The sequence below is a fragment of the Numida meleagris genome, chromosome 1, assembly GCF_002078875.1.
Source record: "Numida meleagris isolate 19003 breed g44 Domestic line chromosome 1, NumMel1.0, whole genome shotgun sequence".
NCBI classification, from domain to species: domain Eukaryota; kingdom Metazoa; phylum Chordata; class Aves; order Galliformes; family Numididae; genus Numida; species Numida meleagris.
Window position 1 is genome coordinate 76,073,349 of NC_034409.1, and position 22,491 is coordinate 76,095,839.

Genomic DNA, 22,491 nt, shown 5'->3' on the forward strand with positions numbered 1-22,491 from the left:
AGTGCAGCTACATCAGTTTACAGCAGCTAAGTTTCTTATCAGATGGTTCTTAGATTGGACTAATTTTTTCATGGTCTCTTGTACCAGCTTCGAACACTGACTTACTCCGAGTTGCTATCATTTAAAGTGTTGTGTTTTTTTTCTCTCTCAAGATTCTCCATAGTTTTGTCTGCCCCCATTTTTAAGCACCAAGCATAGATGTTGGCCTCTAATATTTGTGGTCTACAGTTAGGTGCTCAGCATCTTTCGAAACAGGGTACGTGATATGTGGAGGAGGAAGTCCTCATGGAAAGGCCAGCCTAGAAATCTGACTGAGAGCAATAATACTGGGTGACCTGTTTCAGAAGTTTTGATGAAAGAATGAGTTTCATGCATGTTTTGAGAGCAGGTGAGTTTTTGTAAGCAACTTTAAAGTACAGGCAGTTTATTTTTGCAAGGTGGTTAAGGTACAGGGCAAAGGAACAGAGCACCCGGCTATAGCTGCAGATCCCCTGTGTTCATTTGCTTCAGTTTCTGCTGCATAAAATTGGGGTGCTACTTGCCCTGTTTTCCACAGGACATCTGTACAGACAAGTTTATTCTCCTACGTGGAGACTTCCAATAAAAGATCTCTAGGGAAAGAAAAGAGAACTACAAATAAAAAATGAGAATCTGTCACTGCTGCTACTCCTGCTCCTGATGCTGACACCTACTCACTGTCCCCACAGCTCAGACAATGTTCTCCTGAGGGAGTGTGTCTGGAGAAGAGAACATCCCCATATGCTAACATCTCAAGGGGGCCAGTTAAGTGGCAAGCACAGAGGAGGATGATTTGTGCTGAGCACCCTTTCAGTTACCTCACTGCTCATGCCTTCAGCACTCCACATTCAGCTCAGGTTCGTCTGCAATGGCAAATGACTGCCTCCATCAGCAGGAGAGGGCTCCATGCATTGCCAGCCACATCTCACATCTGCACCAAAACCAGGAGTTGCAAGTGCAGCAAGTTTTCACCCATTTTCACCTCACCAGTCTCATTATTTGCCTCAACAAGCATATTTTGTATTTAAACCACTGCATTTATTAAAAAAATAGACCAAATCCTAATCACTTTTCTGCTCTGTGAAATAAAAGAATTTCTATACTTCAGCCCACTTAACTGAATCAAACATCCATACCATTGCTGAATGGTTTGTTGAAGGTCTTTTCTTTTACAGAAAAAAATATCTTTATTTGACAAACTGTTTACAATTGCTTACAATTACAATTTGCAATGTACAGTTGCAAAGCTGAGTAGGTAAGGCATTCTAAAAGCATCTTCAAATATTTTTGTTTGCTTTAATGGTTTTGAAATGAAACTGAAAAAAATATTAATCAAAAAATAGAAAAAGTCAATTGAGCCCCTGAAACTGTTTGTTACCTGGTTATTTCCAACATAGAGTAAATTGATTTGGTTTGGTTTTGATGATCCCATGACATCAGCTTTAAGCTTTAGGGCAACACTCAGATGTTGTGATAAATAAGACCGAATCAGGGCCCTAAGGGATGGTTTGTGTTTGTGTGGCGCTGTCCTGAGACTTCACTGGAATTTTTGTTTTATTGTTTAATTTTGGGGATGCCTTTACTTCTGTCTGAAAAGATGAGCAGTCCCTAGATCTGCTAGATCTTCGAGGGTATCCATCTGTTCTCCCAGAGCTCAGCTTTCTGGCCTCAAGTGAGGTGTTTCAGACCTAGTCAAGCTACATGCATTGACCACTCTTGCTTCTCTCAGGGCCATGGAGCTAGGAGCATCAGCCTATCTTCAAAGATGCTACGTTCCAACAACATCCTTACTGCTTTCTGCAGGGTGCTCTATTAAGCAGGGAACAGAAAAATAAACAGAAAGCACATGACATCCGTTTGCCGGAACACTTTGGATGAAGCTTTAACAATTAAAATAATGCAGGAAAAAAGAAAAAAAGAAAAAAAAAAAAAAGATGAAGAATGTTCCAAATCTGAGAAGAAGCCAGTTTTGTACCCCCAAAGACCAGCTGGAAACAACAATCTTTATACCCAAATTCCCAACTCTTCCTAAAGGCCTTGAAGGGAGCATGGTGGAGGGGAGGCCGGCTATTCAGACCCTGCGCTTGAAGGTGGAAACCAAAGTCTTTTGAACCTGCTGTGGAGTCTCACACATGCCGGTCAGCAGCACGGGGTCTGTCTTGCTCTCCACTTTGTAGAAAGGGCACTTCTTCAGGTGCTCTGACATGCAGACCACATCGCTGAGCTGCCACCGGTCCACTCTGGAGAAGAGGCTGCTGAACTGCCACGTCTGGGCCAAGGAAGGGGATGGGGAGAGGAATTGGGGAGGGAAAACCAAAATGTCAGTGAAAATAGAAGAGGTTTTTAAAAATATACATGCCTGTAGAGCATTATGGACAGGCTAGCAAACATCTGGTGACACAGGGCTGCATAACAAGTGTAAGTGTACTCTGAATCGTTACCTACTTCATACCTCCTGGTTTTGCTCTTTTAGTCATCACGTGACAGTTTTAATTGGAAAGTAGAGTTTATGGTGCCAACCTAGAACTAGGCATGAAGAAATCTAGGCCGTATGACCACCACATGTGCAGAAAACTACATCACATGTGTGGTGGGATCCAAGCTGCTTATTGATGCATGCATCCAAGATAATTATAAGGCAGAGTGTCGACAGGATGCTGGTGTGATAGTATCTGAAAGAAACCTGACTTCCAAACCTTGCAAAGCATTTATCAGCAACTTCAAAGTAAGGAATGTAATAACACTGCCATTACTATCCCCACCCCAGAGCAAGGCTGGGAAGTCTAAGGTTAAGGTTATTTCTAAAGGAGATACCAGCTTGTAAAATACAGAAATGGGCAGTTAAAATATTCTGATTCTATTTGTAGTGATACCATGTCATTCAGCGATATACTTCCATGTAGTGGTAAGACTGTGAAGAAGTCATTTTGCTGTATACCATTTATGTAGAATAATTTTTAAAGTCATAGTAGGCTTTAGCTCCCTAAAAATGTTTCTTCCCATGGAAGGATGGTATATGGCTGTGCTGCACTAAAAATTACCAGAGCATGACATAGTCCTATGTAATCATAACTGTCATACAAAGTAGGCAAGAAATTCAGATTAATTAGAAATTGAATGTTTTCAAGAAGAGTATGTGCATTGGAATCAAGATTCCCCTGTGGTCAGTGCATAGATGGAAGTTTTTCCTTCTATTGCAGGATGCCACATCCTCCAGTAAATGATGTCAGTGCCCACCTCCTGTTCAGATTTAGCTAATTCAGCTTGAAGCCATTGTACCACATTACACAGATTTCAAATTCACCACACCTAATATTTTCCTAATAAAGAAAAATAAATACTTGCCATAAATGTCCATTTGATAATATCAGTAGGTGGAGATCTTTAGGGGTCTGCTTAAAAGCTAGGTCCTCGGATTAATTTTGTAAGTATTCTCTGGGTCTCTGTATTATTTGCTCCTAGACTTCTGCCTTGTTTGCTTGATCAAGCAGAACCCTCTAATGTTATTCTTTCAAGCAGCTTTATGTTAGAGTAGCTACAAGACTATCAGCTAGAAAAAAAAAATCTGTAATAACTACTGTTTTAACTAGGACTTACAATGAACTATGTTTACACATTTCATTCTGACTACTCAAATGGCCAGTAAGGAAGATATTTTTCCACATCTCAGCAAGTCAAACATTCATGGTGATTTTGTGAACTACAGATCTTGAAAAATGATATAATCTACTTTGACTTGTGCAAAGCATTTGACACTGTCCTGTACAACCTCCTTGTCTCTAAATTGGAGATAGATGGATTTGATGTATGGACTTGGAGGATAAGGAATTGGCTGGATGGTCACACTCTCAGTGTAGTGGTCAATGGCTTCATGTCCAATCGGAGACTAGTGACGAATGGTGTTCCTCAGGGACACCAGGGTCTATATTGGGACTGATATTATTTATCATCTTTGTCAGCGACATAGTCAATACAATTGAGTGCATCCTCAGCAAGTCTGCAGATGACACCAAGCTGAGTGGTGCAGCTGACACACTGATGGGCAGGGATGCCATCTAGAGGGACTTGGACAGGCTTGAGAGGTGGAGCCATGCAAACCTCGTGAAGTTCAACAAGGCCAAGTACAAGGTCCTGCACCTGGGTTGGAACAATCTGAAGCACAGGCTGGACAATTAATGCATTGAGAGCAGCCCTGCAGAGAAGGATTTGGTGATGCTGGTGGATGAAAAACCTAATATGAGCTGAGCTTGCAGCCCAGAAAGCCAAAAGTATCTTGTCTGCTCTCAGGCCCCACATGCAGTATTGTATCCAGCTGCAGGGCCCTCAGCATAAGAAGGACATAAACCTATTGGAGTAAGTCCAGAGGAGGCCGCAATGATGACCAGAGGGCTGGAGCACCTCTCCTACAAAAAAAGGCTGGGAGAGCTGGGAGTGTTCAGCCTGCAGAAGGCTCCGGGGAGACCTCTTGTGGCCTTCCAGTATCTAAAGAGGGCCCACAGGAAAGCTGGGGAGAGACTCTCTTAGAGTGTAGTGGTAGGACAAGGGGTAATAGTTTTAAACTAACAGAGAATCGACTTAGATTTGACATTAAGAAGAAATTATCTACTATGATTCTATGATTCCAAAACCCTGTGGATTTGATGTGAATGTCTGAGCTGCTTTCACAGTCACAACTTTTTCTTTACCCTTTCAATGTTCTGAAGCTTGACTTAGGTTCAATTTATTCTAGATCTCTTTGTAAAGAATAAAATGGAAGTATGAAATGCAAGTTCCTTAAAACACTGTGTGTCACCTTTAAGTATCAGGAATTCTCAGTTCCCAGTGCCTAAATATGGTGCAAATGAAAACAGGTTACCTAAGGCAAACTTGGGTGGGGACTGGCAGCTAGTCAGGAGATACCTATTCACACCTTCCTACCTTCACTAGATGTGCAGCACTTTAAAGCCCTGTCTCCCTCCCCAACACACTATGCTGCACATTCACAGCCTCATGATCCTTCCCCGTATCAGCATGTTTATATGCAGAATTGGTTGCTATGCTTGTGTCTTATCTGGTGAGAACCCATGGTGATCTTTTCCCCATTGTTGCAATCACTTGCCTTTCTGCGAGCTTTCCATGAAGTACCACCATGGGAGTATCTTTTTTTCTCCCAGACCAGCAGGACCATACCCCTCTCCTGAAGAAGAGTGGCACAGATGTCCCTCATGAGCACTGACACTTGTGATAGTTGACATAAACTGAAGCTGTCCAGGAACCCAGCAATGTATTTGAGCACTTCCAATGGGAGGCTGCTCAGCAAGTCCTTGGTTCTCCCTCGATCATCCACTTTGAAGTTGCACTTCCCTGATTCAGCAAGGAGGGTGTCAACCTCTGGTTTAATAGCAAATGTCTTGAGAAGATTGCTGTATATGACCTTGGCCTTATGTCCATCAGGGCGGAAGTGATTTTGAACAAAAGTACATCCCAAATAGGCCAGTGGACAGCGAAGCTGGAACCATCCATCGAGACATGACTGTATGTCAGCATGCACATTCTTGAAATGGGATGCAAACTCATCCCTCCTGAAGAAATGACTGCAAGTGAATGTGAAAGCTGAACTGCTTTTATTGTGTCTTCTGGTTACACATTCGGTGTACAGCTCCACGTGGAGTTCTGGTTGGCTTTTTTCATCCAGAATATCTGCTAGAACAGCATTGGAGGAGAAAGGCTCAAGAGGAAAGGTATATGTCTGTGTTGCAAAGTCCACAAAGAGTCCATCGATACCCCTTGCTTCAGAGATCTCATGGCCTTTCAGTTCTTTTTCCAGTGCACATAGCAGTGTGGCTGTCACTATATCTGCCTTAGGTAGTTCTTCTGGGTTTATTCCCAATTCTGAGGTATCCACCGACTTGTCCGAAGTAGGTATCTTGTGCGCCATTACATCTCCTAGTCGTGCTCTTTTGCCACAGTAACTAACTGGCACTTTGAAAGTATAGACAGTCTTCACTTCTTGAGCTTCCAGGTTCCCATACACAAAGTCTTTTTCTTTGGGTGTGCAAGCAGCCATTTGGCCAAAGCGAATGAGCATTCCCCCATGATGCACCAGATACATGTTGTAATCACCTACACCAACTTCTTTCTTCAGCCTCTCTAGGACCCCTTCTTGCCAGGGAGCCAGCCCTGTCATTTCTCTTTTTGTTACTTGTTCAGGCTCTTGGTCTTTTGCCTCTTCTGTGTTACAAGGTACTTCCTTTGCCTTCTCTGCAGAGCTAGCAGCACAAGAGCCCGACGCTTTTTCCTTAGAAGCCTCTTCCGTCTTTTTTCCTGAGCTGGTTGCTGAGCCTGTTACCTTGCAAGCCAAGAGCTCTTTGCTGAAAATGTTCTCCCAGGTTTTGTAGCTCCCCAGATCCATTCCTTCCTTATCCTTTGCCAGATTTTCACGCTCACACTGGCTGAGCTCAGGCAACTGGTCATTGCCCTCCTGGGAACCACAGGCTAATCCTCCCACAGCACCTTCCTCCCCATCCATGGCTTCTTCCATTAGCTCTCTCACTTCCTCCTTCTTCCTCCACTCTGGAAACAAGTCAGCTACTTTCAAATTTCTGAAAAGTATCTTCTGGTCTCTGAGGGCCAATGCTGTGTCCAGACACTCTTCACTCAGGCTCTCCTTCATAATATTCTTGTGGAGGGTTGTGTCTGAATCCACATTTGGCCAGCGATTCCACTCCATTGAGCAGCAGACAACGCTGGCTGGGCATATCTGAAGGTGCTTTGCCAGCTTAAAGCGGGCCATGGAGAAAGGGCATCCATAGTCTGCGTTGAGGCAGGGGACGTGCTCCAAGGGGCAGAGCAGTTGGTGCTCCTCTTGCTTGCACATGTGGAAGGTGGCACCACAGTGAAGGCGGCAGCTGATCACCATGCAGGAGACAGAGGTCTCGACGGGTGCGCGGCAGTGCCGGCTGAAGCACCTCTCGCAGTGCCTGTGCTGCCCAGGGGGAGCTTTTGGAGCCCTGTGCTGTGTGTAGCAAAGGCAAGAATAGAAGAGTTAATGCCTGAAGGGACAGGAAGGGACACGGACCACCAATGCCCATGCCCATGCCTGGTTTCTACGAGTCAGATACTCACATACACTTCTGGCAGGAATTAGGCTGTAAGCCTCATACAATTATATATCAGCACTGATCCTCACCATACATCATGGCCTGGTAGTAGCAGGAATATAGGCAAGATCTCAGCACTCTTTGGTCTTAGCCCACCAGAGGCAGCCAAAATTTGAGTGTGAGCTGTTTTCTGTCACAGTATTTACACTGATTCTGTCCATCCCATATTGCTGAAATCAAGACTTCCACAGGCACAGAGGGAGATCCTCCCCATTTCCTCAATACTGTTTGAGTGGGAAAGATGACAATTATTCTCCCTAGAAAAATTAGCTGTTCATTTGGCCTATATATCTCATCACCTATGCTTCATCCCACTAGGAACGTGAATGATCACAAATGAACTGGTCACAACTGCTCTATACTTTTCAGTTCATTCTATATACTTAAAAGTCACTGTCAAGCACTGCCCAAAACAGACTAGATAATCTTGAGGTGATCATATTTTAGATTCAGTTTATGAAAGTGTTAGTGATGCTCCAAGTGGTCAGAAAATAGGGAAAGATTTCTCAGGCAACAAGAATGAGAATAAACAAAACCAGTCTCTGTTTCATAAATTTGGCTGCCACCAGGCAGTTCCATTAGTTTAACGTGTTGCAACTCACAGACTGGATTAAAAGAACAAGTTGAGGAAGCCAAAACAAATATCCCAGAAATTTCAACCAGCTTTATAATATAAACAGGCTAGATGTTTTCTTAAGAAAGAATGCATTTCAGTTCTCGCATTCCCATATCAATGTGGGATATCAATGTTTCAAAAATATATATTCTTTTTCCTCTCCTCTTCTTAAAAAACTTCAATATAAAAAAGACAAACAATTTTCCTGAGGACAAAGGAGTGCACGACCATGATGTATGATGACCCTTATGAAAAAGTTATTACTACTAGACTACTGCTGACTTTTTGTCAAAATGAACCACTCGTCTGCTTTGGTTTCATTATTGTGTTTTTCGCTCTGTCCCAGTAAGTCAATTAAATTAGTTTGATTAGATGAAAATAAAGTCAGGCCTGCTTCCAAAAGTTCTAAGTGTTCTTTGCTTCTAACATCACTGTCTTTGCACTAATTCCAGGCAATAGCTTTTACTCCTTGCTAAAATTAGGAAAACAAGCAGAGTGTGACAGCAAGTAAATAGAGATGGTGATTAGCATGAGGCATGCCTTCTTTTTACATTAAAAATATAAAAACGTAAGAAATGACAGTCTGGGTCAGATTGGTGGTCCATCCAGCCAGTGTTCTACAGTGTCTACGAGTAGCATTGTTTTGGGGGAATCTGTGGGACCTTTTGCATTCCTTTCCATTCACAAGCTCTCAGCTTCCACAGGAAGCTTCACTGGAGATCCAGAGACTGCCTAGGTCTCGTGCTACTTGGATTTACCTCTCTGGACACCTCAATCTGGCAGCAGCAACTTGGCTTGAAGACTAGCTGCTACAAGCAGAAAGCTCCAGGCTTCTGACTTTCTGCCCTTTGCTGTAAAGGCCTGCATTTCAGCTTGGCTCAGTCTAGCATGCATTAATTGCTGTTAATGTGCATTACTTGTGTTGACAGCGTCATTCTGTCCATTGCAGCACCCAACACTGACCAAAATGTGTTTAAATCCCCTTACTGAATCAACCCTATTGCCCCTCCAACCTACCCAGTAAAGGAACAATTCGTATGTGGTCCCTTCACTCAGGAACAAGCTTACACTCTGAAATATAAGGGTCGGGTATCTGTGGCTTTGTTTGCTCACACAGAAAGAGCTCAAGAGAGCAGTGAAGCATTATTTCATAGCCACTCATTATAACGTTTCCTGCTTACCTTGGGAAGCAGAGGGATGCTGGCCAGGTTGACCCCAGCCAGATCCAGTCCCTAAATACATGTGATTTAAGATTGCATCTGCCCTGCTTTAGATTGTTCAGTGACATCTACTTTTATGTGGCTCAGAGAAGGAAGAGACGCAGATGGATTTATTTTGCATTGGCAGCATCCTTGCTACTGTCATTCTTGTAGCATTTTGCTGCAAATATAATCTCTAAAAATAGCCCCAGCTATGACTTGCATAAGGTCAGAGGAAGGCTGGGCACATTACACTGCAATGAAAACATGACTGTATGAACAATACTTTCCACTGCAAAACTAACTCTTAGAGAGAAATAATTGATGAATAAAAACACATGAGAAGCACAGACCTTGTGGCTCTCCAAAAACACAGAACGCGCTGATTACAAAGTTTCTGGAGAGGAGACTCCTTTCACTCTGCTGTATGCTGAAACCAAGCATATCAGAATTGCGTGTAGGAAAAGAAAGCAAGTGTTCTGTTTGCGAAAAATGACCACACTAGAGCATTCAGACCCAGAATCGGTCTTCCTGATCAGTCAGATCTGCCATTGTTGGTTCAGTTTACCCCATGTCTAACTTGAATACACTGTTTGTTCAGACGAATCACTTCTTCATCTCTCTCCTAATTATTGAATCTGTGAACCTAGACAACAAACAGAATGGAGAGATGATTTTTCTGGTGTATATTGAGGTTTGAATGATTCCTGTGTTCTGACAAGCCAGTAATCCTGAGCTCTGTATTTTAACTGATGATTCAGCTAGCTCCATCTCTTAGTTGATGATATCATTCCCAATACACAAAATACAACAGCCTTCCAAAACATTTAACAGAAAGTTTACAAATTTTTGCCTCAGTCAGTGATACATAGAATCCAAAGACTGATGACACACCATTATGTTTAGCAATGAAGCATTTCTCTAAACCTCTATACTTATGGTTTCCCTGCAACATGCAATATTTTCTAAGAGCTGGGTTAAAAAAAAAATCAAAACAGAAACGCTTACTTAAATCATGTTTAAGGTACTGTGGAATGAAAGGATGCAAACTATCAACCACAGTCTGTCCACTTTGGTAAATCTTTATTTTTAGGCTGGCGTGACAGCAAATCGAGTAATGTTTAAAAATACACAGCTGCCATTTAATTGCAGATATGTCTCCGTCTGGAGCAGATCTGTTCAGTTACAATAACCTACAGTTTATAAATCAATTAAAATTTATTTTCAGTAAATGTACATTTAATTCAGCTGGAGTCAATGAGCCAGATCAAAACAACTCTTTCTTATTTGGTATTTGCTACATGTAAGTGATGGATAATGATATACTAAGATTATATACATCATGCCTCAGCTCCTCTTGAAGAATCAAGGCATGTCGCCCATTTCAAGGAACCATCGAAAAGGGCCACCAGAATCCGCAGACTATTAGCTTACAGACTGCCTCTGAGACCTGATTAAAAATTAACACAAACAAATCTTTCTAAGATTTACAACATGATATGCAGCTCTTAAAAATCTCAGGGAAGTTTGTGCCCAAACGCTGGAGCCAAGAATGTCAAAGTTATATATAATATTGGAACAAAAAATGTTTTACAGGCATGTGAAATATGTAGGGCAGAAAGCAGATATTCATTCCCTGTTACTCATTATGCACCGTTTATCTCGTTCTCCAAGTAATACTTAAATCTTGAGGTGAATGCAGAGTTACTAATTTCCTTATGGTGTTTTTCAATATATTTACTATCTTAGTATCTGAGCGGTTCACAAGCGATAATGGATTTGTATCTGCAGTACTAGAGATGCACCTGAGGTTAAAAGAAACTAGTACTTCTAACTCACAGCAGTAGATTTAGAGTATTGAAAGACAAAACCATATGGAATTAAAGATAATACATTCTGCAAATAATACACAAACCAAGTCTGGAGACTCTCGGGTTCTGATATCTCACCTCCTACACAAACACACTGGCAGAGGCAGTGGTAAAATCACATTTTCTAGGAAAATATCCAAGTCTCCTTAAACTAAAGATTTTCTCCTCTTTTTGTACAGTGCACCTCTGTGGTCACGAAAACCTGAACAACATCAGCAAGAAGTCAAGCTTGGGTCTCCAGTCACTACACAGATATATCTTCTTCTATGAGCTCAGAAGGAAAACACTGTGCCACTGGAAATGGTACCATTCTGCATTTTTACATGATTTCTGGGAATCTGACCTTTCTAGTGCCCTGTCCTTTGCTACAAAATAAAAAGCAAATCCAAGAATGTCACCATCAGGAGTCACAGTGACCCCTAAGTGAGATATGCCCCACATCTTTGCACACAGATCACTGTCCTGCCAGACACAGTTGCTCTGCAATGCCCATTCAGCCTGATCTTACAGGCATTCTGTGGTACCTGGCAGTGAGCATGGCACAGCTCAGGGTAGGTGCAAAGGGAGAACAAAAAGTGTAGATGAAATCTTCACCTGTAACAGTAATGAATGACTATCAAGCATTTGCAAGGCACAGTTTCTTAGCCCTTGAACAAGTTCATAGGCATTCTATAGGGGCACTCTGATGCCAGGGCAAGCCTTCTGGTGAAGCTCAAATCCCTGGTATAAGACAAGAAGAGGGAAAAGTTTTTCCATGAGACAGCTGCCTTGTTAGGTACGCCCAAAGATGGAAGGACAAGGCTGTAGCAGTCAGGGAGCTGTTCCCTGTATTTTTCAGCTGGGGACCAGCTAGCAGAGGATGTGATGTCCCACGGCAATAAACACTGGTTTGAAGTTGCTGAATTGGTTGGAATTGCTTTATACAAAAAAATACACTTTAAAATGATAGGGACAGGGTAGGTCCATAGAGTAGCGCATCAGTTGGGCAGAGACTTCAATGCCCTGCTTTTCATTCAGACCATGTGTGCTGTTCAGGTTCCCACAACAGTCCATCAGCTCATCTTCAGCTCTCAAAACCTGATGTGCAGGACCTTGGAGCTACAGAGAAGCTGTTGCATCACAAGGCCTCCCCTCTCCTGATAAATCAGACTGGAGAGGCACAGACACTTGCACGTGCTATTTCCACACAGCCAAATGCACCAGCGCTGCTGCAGGGGGAGCAGGAGAGAGCTCAGAGCACTGAGGCACCATTGATAGAAACTCCACACAGCACTCATCTGTAGGAGCACCAGGTCAGCAACTCTTCCCTACCTGCAACAATGTAGTCACAACTCATCTGAGATAAACCTACCCAAAAATTCTTTTTGCTGACGTGGTTTCATGGGCGTGGGGCAGCAGCAGGAGTTGGGAAGCGAAATGGGAGATGGGGAGGCTGTAACAGGCATCTGCTCTGCAGCACACGTGAAAGTCCCTGGGCTGTCCTTGGGAGAGACACAATTAGGCAGACTGTCACTGTGCATCAGAGCATCTGTACCTGGCAAAGGGGCTTATTGAGTTCAATGACTGCTTTAAAATAACAGGTTCCACTTTAGTTGCAGTTTGAGGGGAAAAAAAAAAAAAGGTATGGTCTAGTCTGAACTGCTTTGTTTTGGTCTGGTTTGTTTTGGGCTCAGGTTGTGTTTTATTCCCTGACAACGATTTCATTAACATATTGTTCTGAAAATTTCTTGAGACAAGAGACAGTCAAGTGAATTGGTTTAAGCAAAACAAAAGAAACTCAGACAAAGCCAGGTGCCCAGTACAAAGAATTTCAGTGCTCTTGGTTAAGGTCTAAGTCTTATAAAAAGAAAAGCTAGAAGATTTGTGAATAAAAATTGCTAAGCAACCACAACTCTAAAAGATGGGGTAGTACCTGTAGCACTTGTAAGTTCTCACTCATCATCTTATTATTTAGTCTGGACTAAAAGCACACGGTTTGCAGTCTGAATCTACAAAGCCAGTGGATTTGAAGTCTTAGCATTTTTTAGTTTCTTGAAAATTGCAAAAATTGAATTTTTGATTTATCATCTGTCCTGCTTCTGAAGTTCCCATTTAAGAGTCAGCTTTTCAGTTTTTTAAAATCCCACATACAGTGCTGGAAACCATGAACATATTATGGAGCACTTTTCTTTGTAGAGTAGCCTGTGACAGAAGCGTTCATTTACCAGCTGCCTCTGTTCTAGGGTGCCACTTAAGACATCTTGTGTGTGATTTTTCTACTTCATCCTAATTACTAAGATTCTTTTGAGGATGTCTTGGATTTCATAGCTTAATACAGCAACCATTGCATTGCATAAGGTTTCACCCATAAAGACTGCAACTATTTACAAAGACTTACCTTAATCATAGAGTTCCTCTGTTTGTACCAAACACTCTTGGTTTTGCTCAGCTGGGTTGAAGTGAGGTGGGTAAGGGCTAACTGGAAGCAAAGAAAGAGGAGAGGATGGGAGGAGACAGAGCAAGCACAAGTAGAAACATCAAGTAGTTTTAGGATGTTAAAAATAAAACCTGTGCATGTGACTGGGCAGCTCAGCTTTCAGAGCTGTTTCTTCCACTGTATTTGTTAACACTGTCACTACTGGAGAGATACTTAACGGAGAGGATGCGAGAGAGAGGGCTGATCACGTCCTCTGCCCCAGGCATTAAGAAAAAAATAACAGAGTGCTCCCCAGAGCCCCGTGTCAGTTTCCTGCCACTCTCATCCTTTATGTCTCGACACCTCCTGGTGTCCATATCAACCAGCAGTTTCTGCTGTTCTAGCCGCCACTGCGTCCCGTGCTCTCACTGTCACCTCAGTGGTGGGTGCAAACAGCAGCGATGCATTCATCATCCATAGATGGCGAGGACAGAGGAGCTGAGCCAGCATCCCTGTTTCCTTCTCTCTGGTTGCTGAAGTATCACTGCTTCTCCCCAGCAGGACACCTTCTTCCTTCTGTGGTGGCAGCTTTAAGATACTAAATTGCAACAAGTGTCTTGCTTTGCCTTATCTTTCTCTACTCCTATCTGTGAGACCCTGGTGGCTCTGAGAGTTTGAAACAGTGCAGGCAACCATGTTTTCATTTTTAGGCTGAACGAAGTGTCAGTAGGTGACAACCAAAGCTTGCTTGTGCCAATTGTGATTTAGTAGTGCTAAATATGGTTAGCAGTCTGGCTCTGTGGCCTTTTTTTAGAAAGTGCTGTGTTATTGTGGTACCATTTTGTATCACCCCACTGCGCTGGGTAAAAATGGGGCCAGCAGGAATACGTGTGAATCCATATTTCACCCAATCATGACATTACCACTGGTGTGTTAGTCCCTTACACTCACATCCTTCATCCTCTAGTCCACAGCCATTCTTCAGCCTTTACCCGTGGCAACTTCTTCAATGTTGTCATTGACTTTTTAGACTGTGCTTAAAAACATACTTCTTGCACACTTCACTTTTATGTAAAACTGCTTCTCAAAATTCTGTACTAATGGTTTAGGAGCAAATTCTCCAGATGAGTTAACCCAGATTACTAATATTAAGTGCTTCAGAAGCAGGTGTTGTCAGAAATGAAGCCACCTTCTATCTTAATTTTACCAGTGAAGCTGACAGGCACTAGGAACTCATTTTTTTTACCTGCAGCACAACACTATATTAGAACAGCTGCATCTGAAATTATACTCTCAGCAAAAACAGGAGAACTTGCAGATCTCTGCTGCTGCTGTTACCTGTGCTGATTTGACTCAAGAAGTCTCAGGAACACTCCAACCAATACTACAACCAGAACTCCTTCTGCAGTACAGATGCACTTATTGGTAAGATGCAAGAAAAGTGACATCTCTGAAAGGAATGTGCAACGTACTTATATTGTGATGCAAATACTACGCGAGAAAGCTGTTGTCTGTATGCTTTATTCTCTCTTATTTCAATTCCAAGGGTAGACATACCATGCTATATAAAAGTCCGATGAAATATATCTATCAATATGATATGCATATGTACATACTCATGTAAATATATACGTGCATATACACGTCATATGTGTATAGATATACATATATATAGCTGTGGGAAAATTGGACATGATCTAGTAGCTCAGAAGTGAGGCTGTCGCTCCATGCCCCCAGCAGTGGCCCATCAGTGGCCAGGCTCAGCTTGCATTCCCAGCAGGTACAAGCACAAATACACACATACACCACATATGTGCATATATACATGGACAGCCACACAGATAAGAGCCAGTCACACAAGGCACTCACGTAAACACAGACTGTCGCTGGCCTCAAACAGCATCCCTCTGGCTGAGCAGGATTGGAGGTCATTAGTGAACACACCTATAGATATATAGCCCCACACACTTGGCCCCCGCCTCCCCAGCATTTTGTCCTGGACATCCAAGCCCTGGGGCTTCAGCCCCCACAGCTGCTGGCACAGACTATGCCCCAGGCACAGCCAGAGTTGGCCAGGATGGCTGGCCTCCAGAGCCAACACCCCACATCTGGTCCCCAGAGCCCCCATGCCTGGACCCAGGACCCCGCCATCCCTACCCAGATAGCTGGCTGGCCCTGGCTCTCTGGCAAAAGCTCTCCCTTGCAGCCCCTAGCCCTCCAGCCCTGCTCCCATTCACCAGCTGCTGGGAGGACCCCCACTCCCACACACCCCAAACCTATCTGCTCACCCTGGTGTTGCTGCATGGCTGTACAGCCCCACAGCTCTGCTGACTACTGGCACCCAGGCCCTAAGCATACAGTGAAGGAAGCCCTCACACCGGGAAAAGCCCAAAGGACTGCAATAAAAGCACAGTACAGATGGCACTGAGCAGACTATTTACAGAAGCTATTATGTGCAATAATAGCTCCCCTAAGCATCCCCATGCAAGCCCTTTGCAATCCCAAATGACTTCACTTACACAGAATCATAAAATAAAACCATAGAATATCCCAAGTTGGAAGGAACCCACAAGGACCATGGAGTCCAACTTCTGGCTCCACACAGCACCAGCTAGAATTCAAACCTGATGTCTGAAAGCATTGAACTGCAGCAGCTTGGGACCGTGCCCACTGCCCTGGGCAGCCTGTTCTAGGGCCAAACCGCCCTCTGGTGCAGAATCTTTTCCTAACCACCCCCTGCCCCTCCCCTGACACAGCTCCATGCCGTTCCCTCGGGTCCTGTCGCTGTCTCCAGAGAGCAGAGCTCAGCGCTGCCCCTCCGCTCCCTATGAGGAGCTGCAGCTGCCATGAGGCCTCCCCTCAGCTCCTCTGCTCTGGACTGAGCACGCCACGGGACCTCAGCCACTCCTCATACATCTTGCCCTCCAGCCCCTTCACCATTTTCGTAGTCTTCCTTTGGATGCTGTCTAATAGTTTTATGTCCTTCTTATATTGTGGCTCCCAAAGCTGCACTCAGTGCTTGAGGTGAGGCCGCACAGTGCAGAGCAGAGCAGAGCAGGACAACCTCTTCTCCCAAGTAGCATCAATAGGATGAGACAGAATGGCCTGAAATTGAGGCAGGGGAGGTTCAGGTTGGGTATTAGGAAAAAATTCTCTGAAAGAGTGGTGGGTACTAGCACGGGCTGCCCAGGGAGGTGGTGGAGTCACCATCACTGGAGGTTTTCAAGAACCATGGAGATGTACTTAGCAACATGGTTTAGTGGGCAATATTGGTGGTAGGCGGATGGTTGGACTAGATGGATTTTAGAGATCTTTTCCAACCTTATTGATTCTATGACGGCACTTAAGATTGCCCAGGGCCAAGACATAGCAGGGTATCGTGAAGACACCCCGTCCTGCTGCTGTGCCTGTGCTCTCTGTAGACCTGTATCACATATCCTAACAAATACATCTATCTCAACATATACCGTGGTTGACTTTTTGTGCTAGCCACGAGACCGGCAACCATTGCACTACAGCTCCCGACACACCACGTTGACCACTAACGCACCCCAGACGGGCGAGCCGCCCGCTCATCTGCGGCTGCGCGGACCCGGGTCTCGCGCGTGCTACACGCCGGGAGCAGGAGCCCTTCCCGCTGAGGGCGCTGCCGCCGTGCGGTTGGGCGCGTCTCGGCAGGCCGGAAGGGCTCCTCGTCCCACAGGGCACAGCGGTCGGGCCGGAAGTGACGCATCCCGCCGGGCGCAGGCGCAGTGCCACCGGCAGCCAGCGCTGGGCAGACGGGGAGGCAGGGAGCGGCGCTCGCGCGCCTCGGGCCCGAGAGGAGACAGCGCGGGGCTGGGCCGGGGCCGCAGGTACGGAGGGGAAGGGGCTGCTGCCGGAGGGGCGCGCCCGGCCGAGCCACCGGAAGGAGGGCGGCGGCAGCCGGGTGCTGAGCGGGGCCGCGCCGGGGAGCGCCGCGGCCCGGTCGGCGGCGTGCGTGTGGCCGGAGCCGCCGGCATGAGGCGGGCAGCGGGCGGCGGCCCCAGCGGGAGGGTCGGGCCGGTGGCTGCGGCCTTAGGCAGAGCCGCCGGGCGGCACCGGGGCGGTCTCCCGGGAAGCGGGCGTGTCACGGCCTCCCCGCGTGGCCGGGCAGGGGCCGGCGGAGCGCTGGGCTCCGAGTGCGTAGCGTCCGCGCTCGGCTGTGGGAAGCCGAACTGAGGGGCACGGTGGTGGGGTGCGGGGACAACGCTGTGAGGGAAGGCGGGGCCCGCTCTGAGCGGCAGGGAAACTTCCACGCGTGTCTTTAAGCCCGCCGTTTTTCGCGGTAGCGGTCTCTAGTTAGTCTGGCAAAAGCTGTTGCTTCTTGCTGGAAACGTTTTTTCGCCTTCTTAAGTTATTCTAGCTATAGTGCCATCTCTGCTGTCTTGCGTGCGGCGAAGCCTCGTGCTCGTGCTGTGGGCACTTGTAATTGTCAGGCACCTGGCGGTCTTACAGCCGGCAGGAACTCGCCCCATTCATAGTCTTTGCGTTTGTTCCCTCCTACTGAAACACATGTGAGGATGGTTTTAAGCTTTGCCTCTTGAGGGCGTTTAATGAAAACTGAAACTCCAGACTGAGAGGTATGTCATGAGCTGTGGAAATACTGAGCTGCTGTTTCTGCAGAGCTCCCAAATGGTTGTGTTTAGCGGTCTTTTTATTCTGTTTTATTGAAGCTTCTGTTTCTCTGGAGTTTTTGTTCTCTGGCGTATATTCTACTCTAACTGCTTACTGGTAATGATAAACTTCAGAAGTTTGGGTATGCCTGTGGGCTATCCAGAGATGGGATTGCAACATTATAGCTAGAAGCTAGATATATAGAAGCTATTTTGTTTATACTGGAAGACTGTACCAATTAATGGCTGGACTCAAACTAATCTTTGCTGTGTCAGTCTTTGTTTTTATTATGTTGCTCTCCCCGCTACCTTACCCGATCACGCTGATGTGAACTAGCTAGTTCAAAACAAGTTTATTTCAGCTTGAACTACACTTGCACCTTTTAATTACGTGGAGACATGCCCATAGGCACAGAGAAAATTAAGAGTAGCGTGAGTTGGCAACATACCACGACGTGGAAGCTTTTCTGCAGAGTGGGGACCCATGTTTTTTTTTCATAAAGATCCAGTGATGCTTCAGCTCAAGAGAACATGGCTGTTGTTGGGGCTAAAACTCCCCCCCCCCCCCTCCCAGGCTTGTAAACTGTTCCTTTGTCATCTCTGATCCCTAATTGCAATTCTGTACCAGGATGTTCCTTTTTGCCATCGTCGTGCCATCCGTTGTCTTTTTCTGATGCTGTGCCTTCTGTGTTGATGTGGTCAGACTTGGTGTGCCCAGGTGGTCCCGTGCACTGAGCTCCGAGCTGCTTACTGGAGAATTTGCAGTTCAGGAAGGGAGAGGCAGCAGTGGCCCATTTCGGCTGCACTTTCCGTAGGCACTTTTGAAACAAGAAGTAGTACAGGTTTCTGATGATGTGACAGTTTCTGAAAGGCTCTTAGTTGTAAATGTTTATCTAACCAGGTTGACGGTCTTATTACAACTTCAGTGTTTCAGCACAATGCTACAGTGCTTTTTTTTTTCCCTTTTTTTTTCTCAAGTTGAGTAAGATGAAGTGAACAGAATGGTGTTTTTATTTTAGACTGCTTGTATCTGGCAGGATTGCTTTGATATCTATTTGTCTCTTTGTGAAACTGTGAAATTTTTTTTAAGTGTTTTATGAGTTCTGGGGGGATAAAGGGGGGCTTAACTCATGTCCTTAAGGACACAAAAGGAAATGGTACCTTTAAAGGCAATTGTCAAGAAGATAGGTTGGTAAATAAACTTTGTGGCAAGAAGTGTGCGATTAATGGAGCCAAAATAGCACCCTCCAGAAAAAATGAAAGTCAAGTTTATGTGAAAAAGCATGAAATATGGCAGATAAAATTAAAAATAAGTGATGTGAACAGTGGTTATTGGTTCTGATTTAAGTTAGAAACAGAAGCGAAAATGAAACAGCAGCGGCAAGTAGGTAAACTTAATCAAATCCATTAAATAATTCTGGTGGCCAAATAAGAAAAATAAAAGACATTAAAGGAATTACACGCTTGGTTAAGTGTTTTGAGATTTTAAAATATCTAAACCCTCCATGGGAGGTTCTGGAATGAGGTAATAGACAAGCTTTATGGGTTGCTCCAAAAGTAATGCCTCCTATTTATTTCCACAGAAGCTACAGCAGATACAAAGAGTACAGTAACATTATTTGATAGAGCAGATTCTCAGCTACAAAGTACTATTTTTCAGCATAGTCACCACCATTAGCTGTGCACTTTCCCCAGTGATGAACAAGAGCCTGCTTGCCACGCTTGTCAAAATCTGCACCAGTGGAGGTGAACTGCTGTCACCACTGGTGAAATGCACCACCCACTGTGCTCACATCCACTGTTTGGTCTTCATAAGCGTTCAGCAAGTGTTGATGAATGTCAGTGAGTGACACTCTTTCCTCACAGAAGAATACAGTGACACATCTTTGCTTCATACACTCTTCCATGTCAGATCCCATTCTGTCAGACTGTCTCTCTGCTGCCATCTGTTGCACAGCTACAACATGTAAGGGAATATTGGTGAGAAGGTTCAAACTTTCACTACCATACCACCAACATCCACCTCTGAAGTTGTGGACCAACATAATAAAATAGGAGGCATTACTTTTGGAGAAGTCCTCATAGAAAGGTCAGAGCGCCTCTTTTTTCAGAGCACTAGTTTGGAAGCTGAACTGATAAGAAAATTATCCAACTTCATACTGAGGGGGTAAGTAGAACAGAAGTCCTTGTTTAAATAATACGATAATGGGAAAGAAAAAGCCAGTGTAAATTTCAGAGATAAGTGGTGCTGATATGAAAGTAAGGCATTTTTTTTCTGCTCTTAAGTTTAAAAAAAAAAAAAAAACAACCTCCCAAACATCCACAGTCTGTTACAACTTTTGGAGTCTGTTAAGCGAGTAATGGATTAAACTGCTCTATTTTATATCCAGGCACAAATGTGGGGTTTTCGGGATAGAAAATGCAAGCAGCGGGCTTTGAGGCCCACAGAAATATCAGTGCTTTTGAGTTATTTTGAAGAGGGTAGAGGAACTCTGCAAAAGCAGCAAAGATAAGCTTAAACACAGCTCTTGGTGAAAACCTCAGGTAAATATAGAAGCTATGGAACAGAAGGACTGGAAATCATGTTATGCAACCTCAGGAGTGTCTTGAACTCTATTAAGCGTTGCGCAGGTTTAATTATTCATTATGAGGAGAAAGAATAGAGTGTAAAGCAGACGATGAACAGTAAACTTCCCTTCACCAGAAATTCCAGGTTTAAAAGGGATGTTACGAGGAGGAGGTGCGTGTGAAAAAGTGGTAGGAAGTAGTGTTGGATCAGACATAGCATTTCCACTTCTGTTTATCCATTCGTGTAATGCAGGAGTAAATGGAGTTCAGTGACATAGAAGCAAATTTCACTTGGGATAACGTCAATACTTTCTTGAAACATAATAAATGCTCAGTGTTGTGGGGATACAGAAGCTAAAAACATGAGAAGAGAAAGAACGGGATTGTGTTCCTGGATGTTTATGAAGGCTAACGTGCTCTGAGTTTTAAGAGTATGCTTTAAGACTTAGGATTTAGCTAGTCACCAACTGCTTTCTTTATCACCTAGAATAATTATCTTTTTTTCTTGTTTTTATGCGGTAGTTTGGGCCACCCGCCAGGCTCAGCAGGAGGATTCGTCTGTTCTGTGAGCATTTAACCAGTTTGACACACGCAGATTTATTTTATTGTATTTTGTGGTCTGGGTTTGAAGTTGAGATTATACATGAGTTGCTGATTTTGGAATCAAATATCCTGTGGCTAAACATCCCGAATGTATTTATCTCAAAGAAGGCATTGTAAGCTTACTAAATCTAGTGCTGAGCTTACGCTTGACAGAAAATTCACCTGTTGATGTGTGAAAATGTCATTTTGGTTAACAAAGCCACCTTGTGGTTGCAAACAAACCACAAATTTTAAGAAATGTCGACTAACGTGTCATTGTGATTAAATTGTTCTGACTTTTTTTTAATTATGTGAAGCAGGATGGCATCTTAAAAGATGCGGACTCCTTTGAAGCTTACATGCGATCACATGTTTAACTGTTGATATGTTCTTATTTTGGTCAGTTATCAAAAAGGAAAAGAAGTGTTTCTGTGTATGTGCTGTTTGTTGGGGTTGTGAGTAGTTGCTGGCAGGGATGCCGGGTGCCAAGGGCGCGAGGCAGAGCCTATGTTGTCAAGGCCCAGAGTTCCTGGGGATTTGGCTTGCTGTGGCTGATAGATTCATAGTTTGCAACTCTTCCAGTTGCTGATGTCCGAAGCTAGGATACGTTCTGCAGAACTTGAGCTTACTGTTATTTTGTGCTGTTGAAGTCCAGTTACCTGGAAGAGCTTTGGGCGCATTTCATACCTTTCATAACGCTGAGTCACAGCAACCAATGCATTTGTTGAAGTCATCAAGGAGACGAGAGAGAGGTTTCATTTCAGTATCTTCAGTCATTCACAACTCCACACAAAAGTCGCTTTAAACTATGAAGTTAAATTAATTTAGTCTATTTTAATTTGTTTTTAAAATATATGGGATTTCCTATCCCCATGAAATGGAACGTTGAAAGGTCCACACTCATTCTCTAGCAAAAAATGTTCAGGACATATTGGAAGCATTGGGACCACTTTTTTTTTTCTGACAGATGATGACTGTCGAGTGATGCAGATGGCTTGTTTTTTTCAGATGGCCCAATTTTTAGGTGTAACTTTATGGAAAATACTCTGTGGGTCAGCTTGTTCTGTAAGCGCGGGGAGGATGTGCTGTAATCTTAATCAAAATAAAAAGGAATCTCTGCTTTACAAGAAAAACATGACATTTTAGTTTAGCCCGTAGGAATAATCACGTTTCGTTATTTCATGTAGAAGGGCATGTTAGCATGAAGTTGTTTTTTTTTTTTTTAAGGGTAGTATAATCCTATGTGTTTAAAAGTTTAATTCCCCATCACTAGTTCCTTTGTTTTGTGGCTTGTGGGAACTGTTTGGCTTCGAGTTAATTGTGGACTATGGGGTTACAGAAATCAGTGTTCATTTAAACAGATTTGTTTGCACTGCAATGACTTTGTACGCAGTAGAGGAATTCTGTGTTTGTTATTCAGTTCAGAAAGGCTCAGTTAATGAATTGTGGACTTTTTTAAAAAAACTTTC

At 44.1% G+C, this 22,491-nt stretch overlaps 2 protein-coding genes across 2 annotated transcripts in view; one reads left to right on the forward strand and one right to left on the reverse strand.

Annotated features, from left to right (window-relative positions):
- FBXO40 (F-box protein 40) lies at positions 1,079-21,756 on the reverse strand. Its single transcript, XM_021396971.1, has 5 exons — positions 21,682-21,756; positions 18,498-18,690; positions 16,851-17,293; positions 5,117-7,012; positions 1,079-2,287 (listed from the first exon to the last, which is right to left on the reverse strand). Exons 1-5 carry the CDS (start codon positions 21,754-21,756, stop codon positions 2,090-2,092), a joined length of 2,805 nt encoding a protein of 934 aa, XP_021252646.1. The 3' UTR covers positions 1,079-2,089.
- The window catches only part of KPNA1 (karyopherin subunit alpha 1), a 51,208-nt gene continuing 45,679 nt past the window's right edge, over positions 16,963-22,491 (forward strand). Inside the window, exon 1 of the mRNA XM_021396614.1 lies at positions 16,963-17,092. The gene's annotated coding sequence lies outside the window, so the exon portion shown is untranslated. The remainder of the gene's footprint in view (positions 17,093-22,491) is intronic.

Excerpts from the sequence above, each read along its gene's own strand:
- FBXO40 (XM_021396971.1), bottom strand. The coding sequence starts at position 21,756 with ATGACTTCAACAAATGCATTGGTTGCTGTGACTCAGCGTTATGAAAGG. Across the intron at positions 18,691-21,681 it reads TGCGCCCAAAGCTCTTCCAG|TGCCTACGGAAAGTGCAGCC; the intron begins GTAACTGGACTT and ends TTGTTTCAAAAG. Across the intron at positions 2,288-5,116 it reads CATGGAAAGCTCGCAGAAAG|ACGTGGCAGTTCAGCAGCCT; the intron begins GCAAGTGATTGC and ends TCCTTGGCCCAG.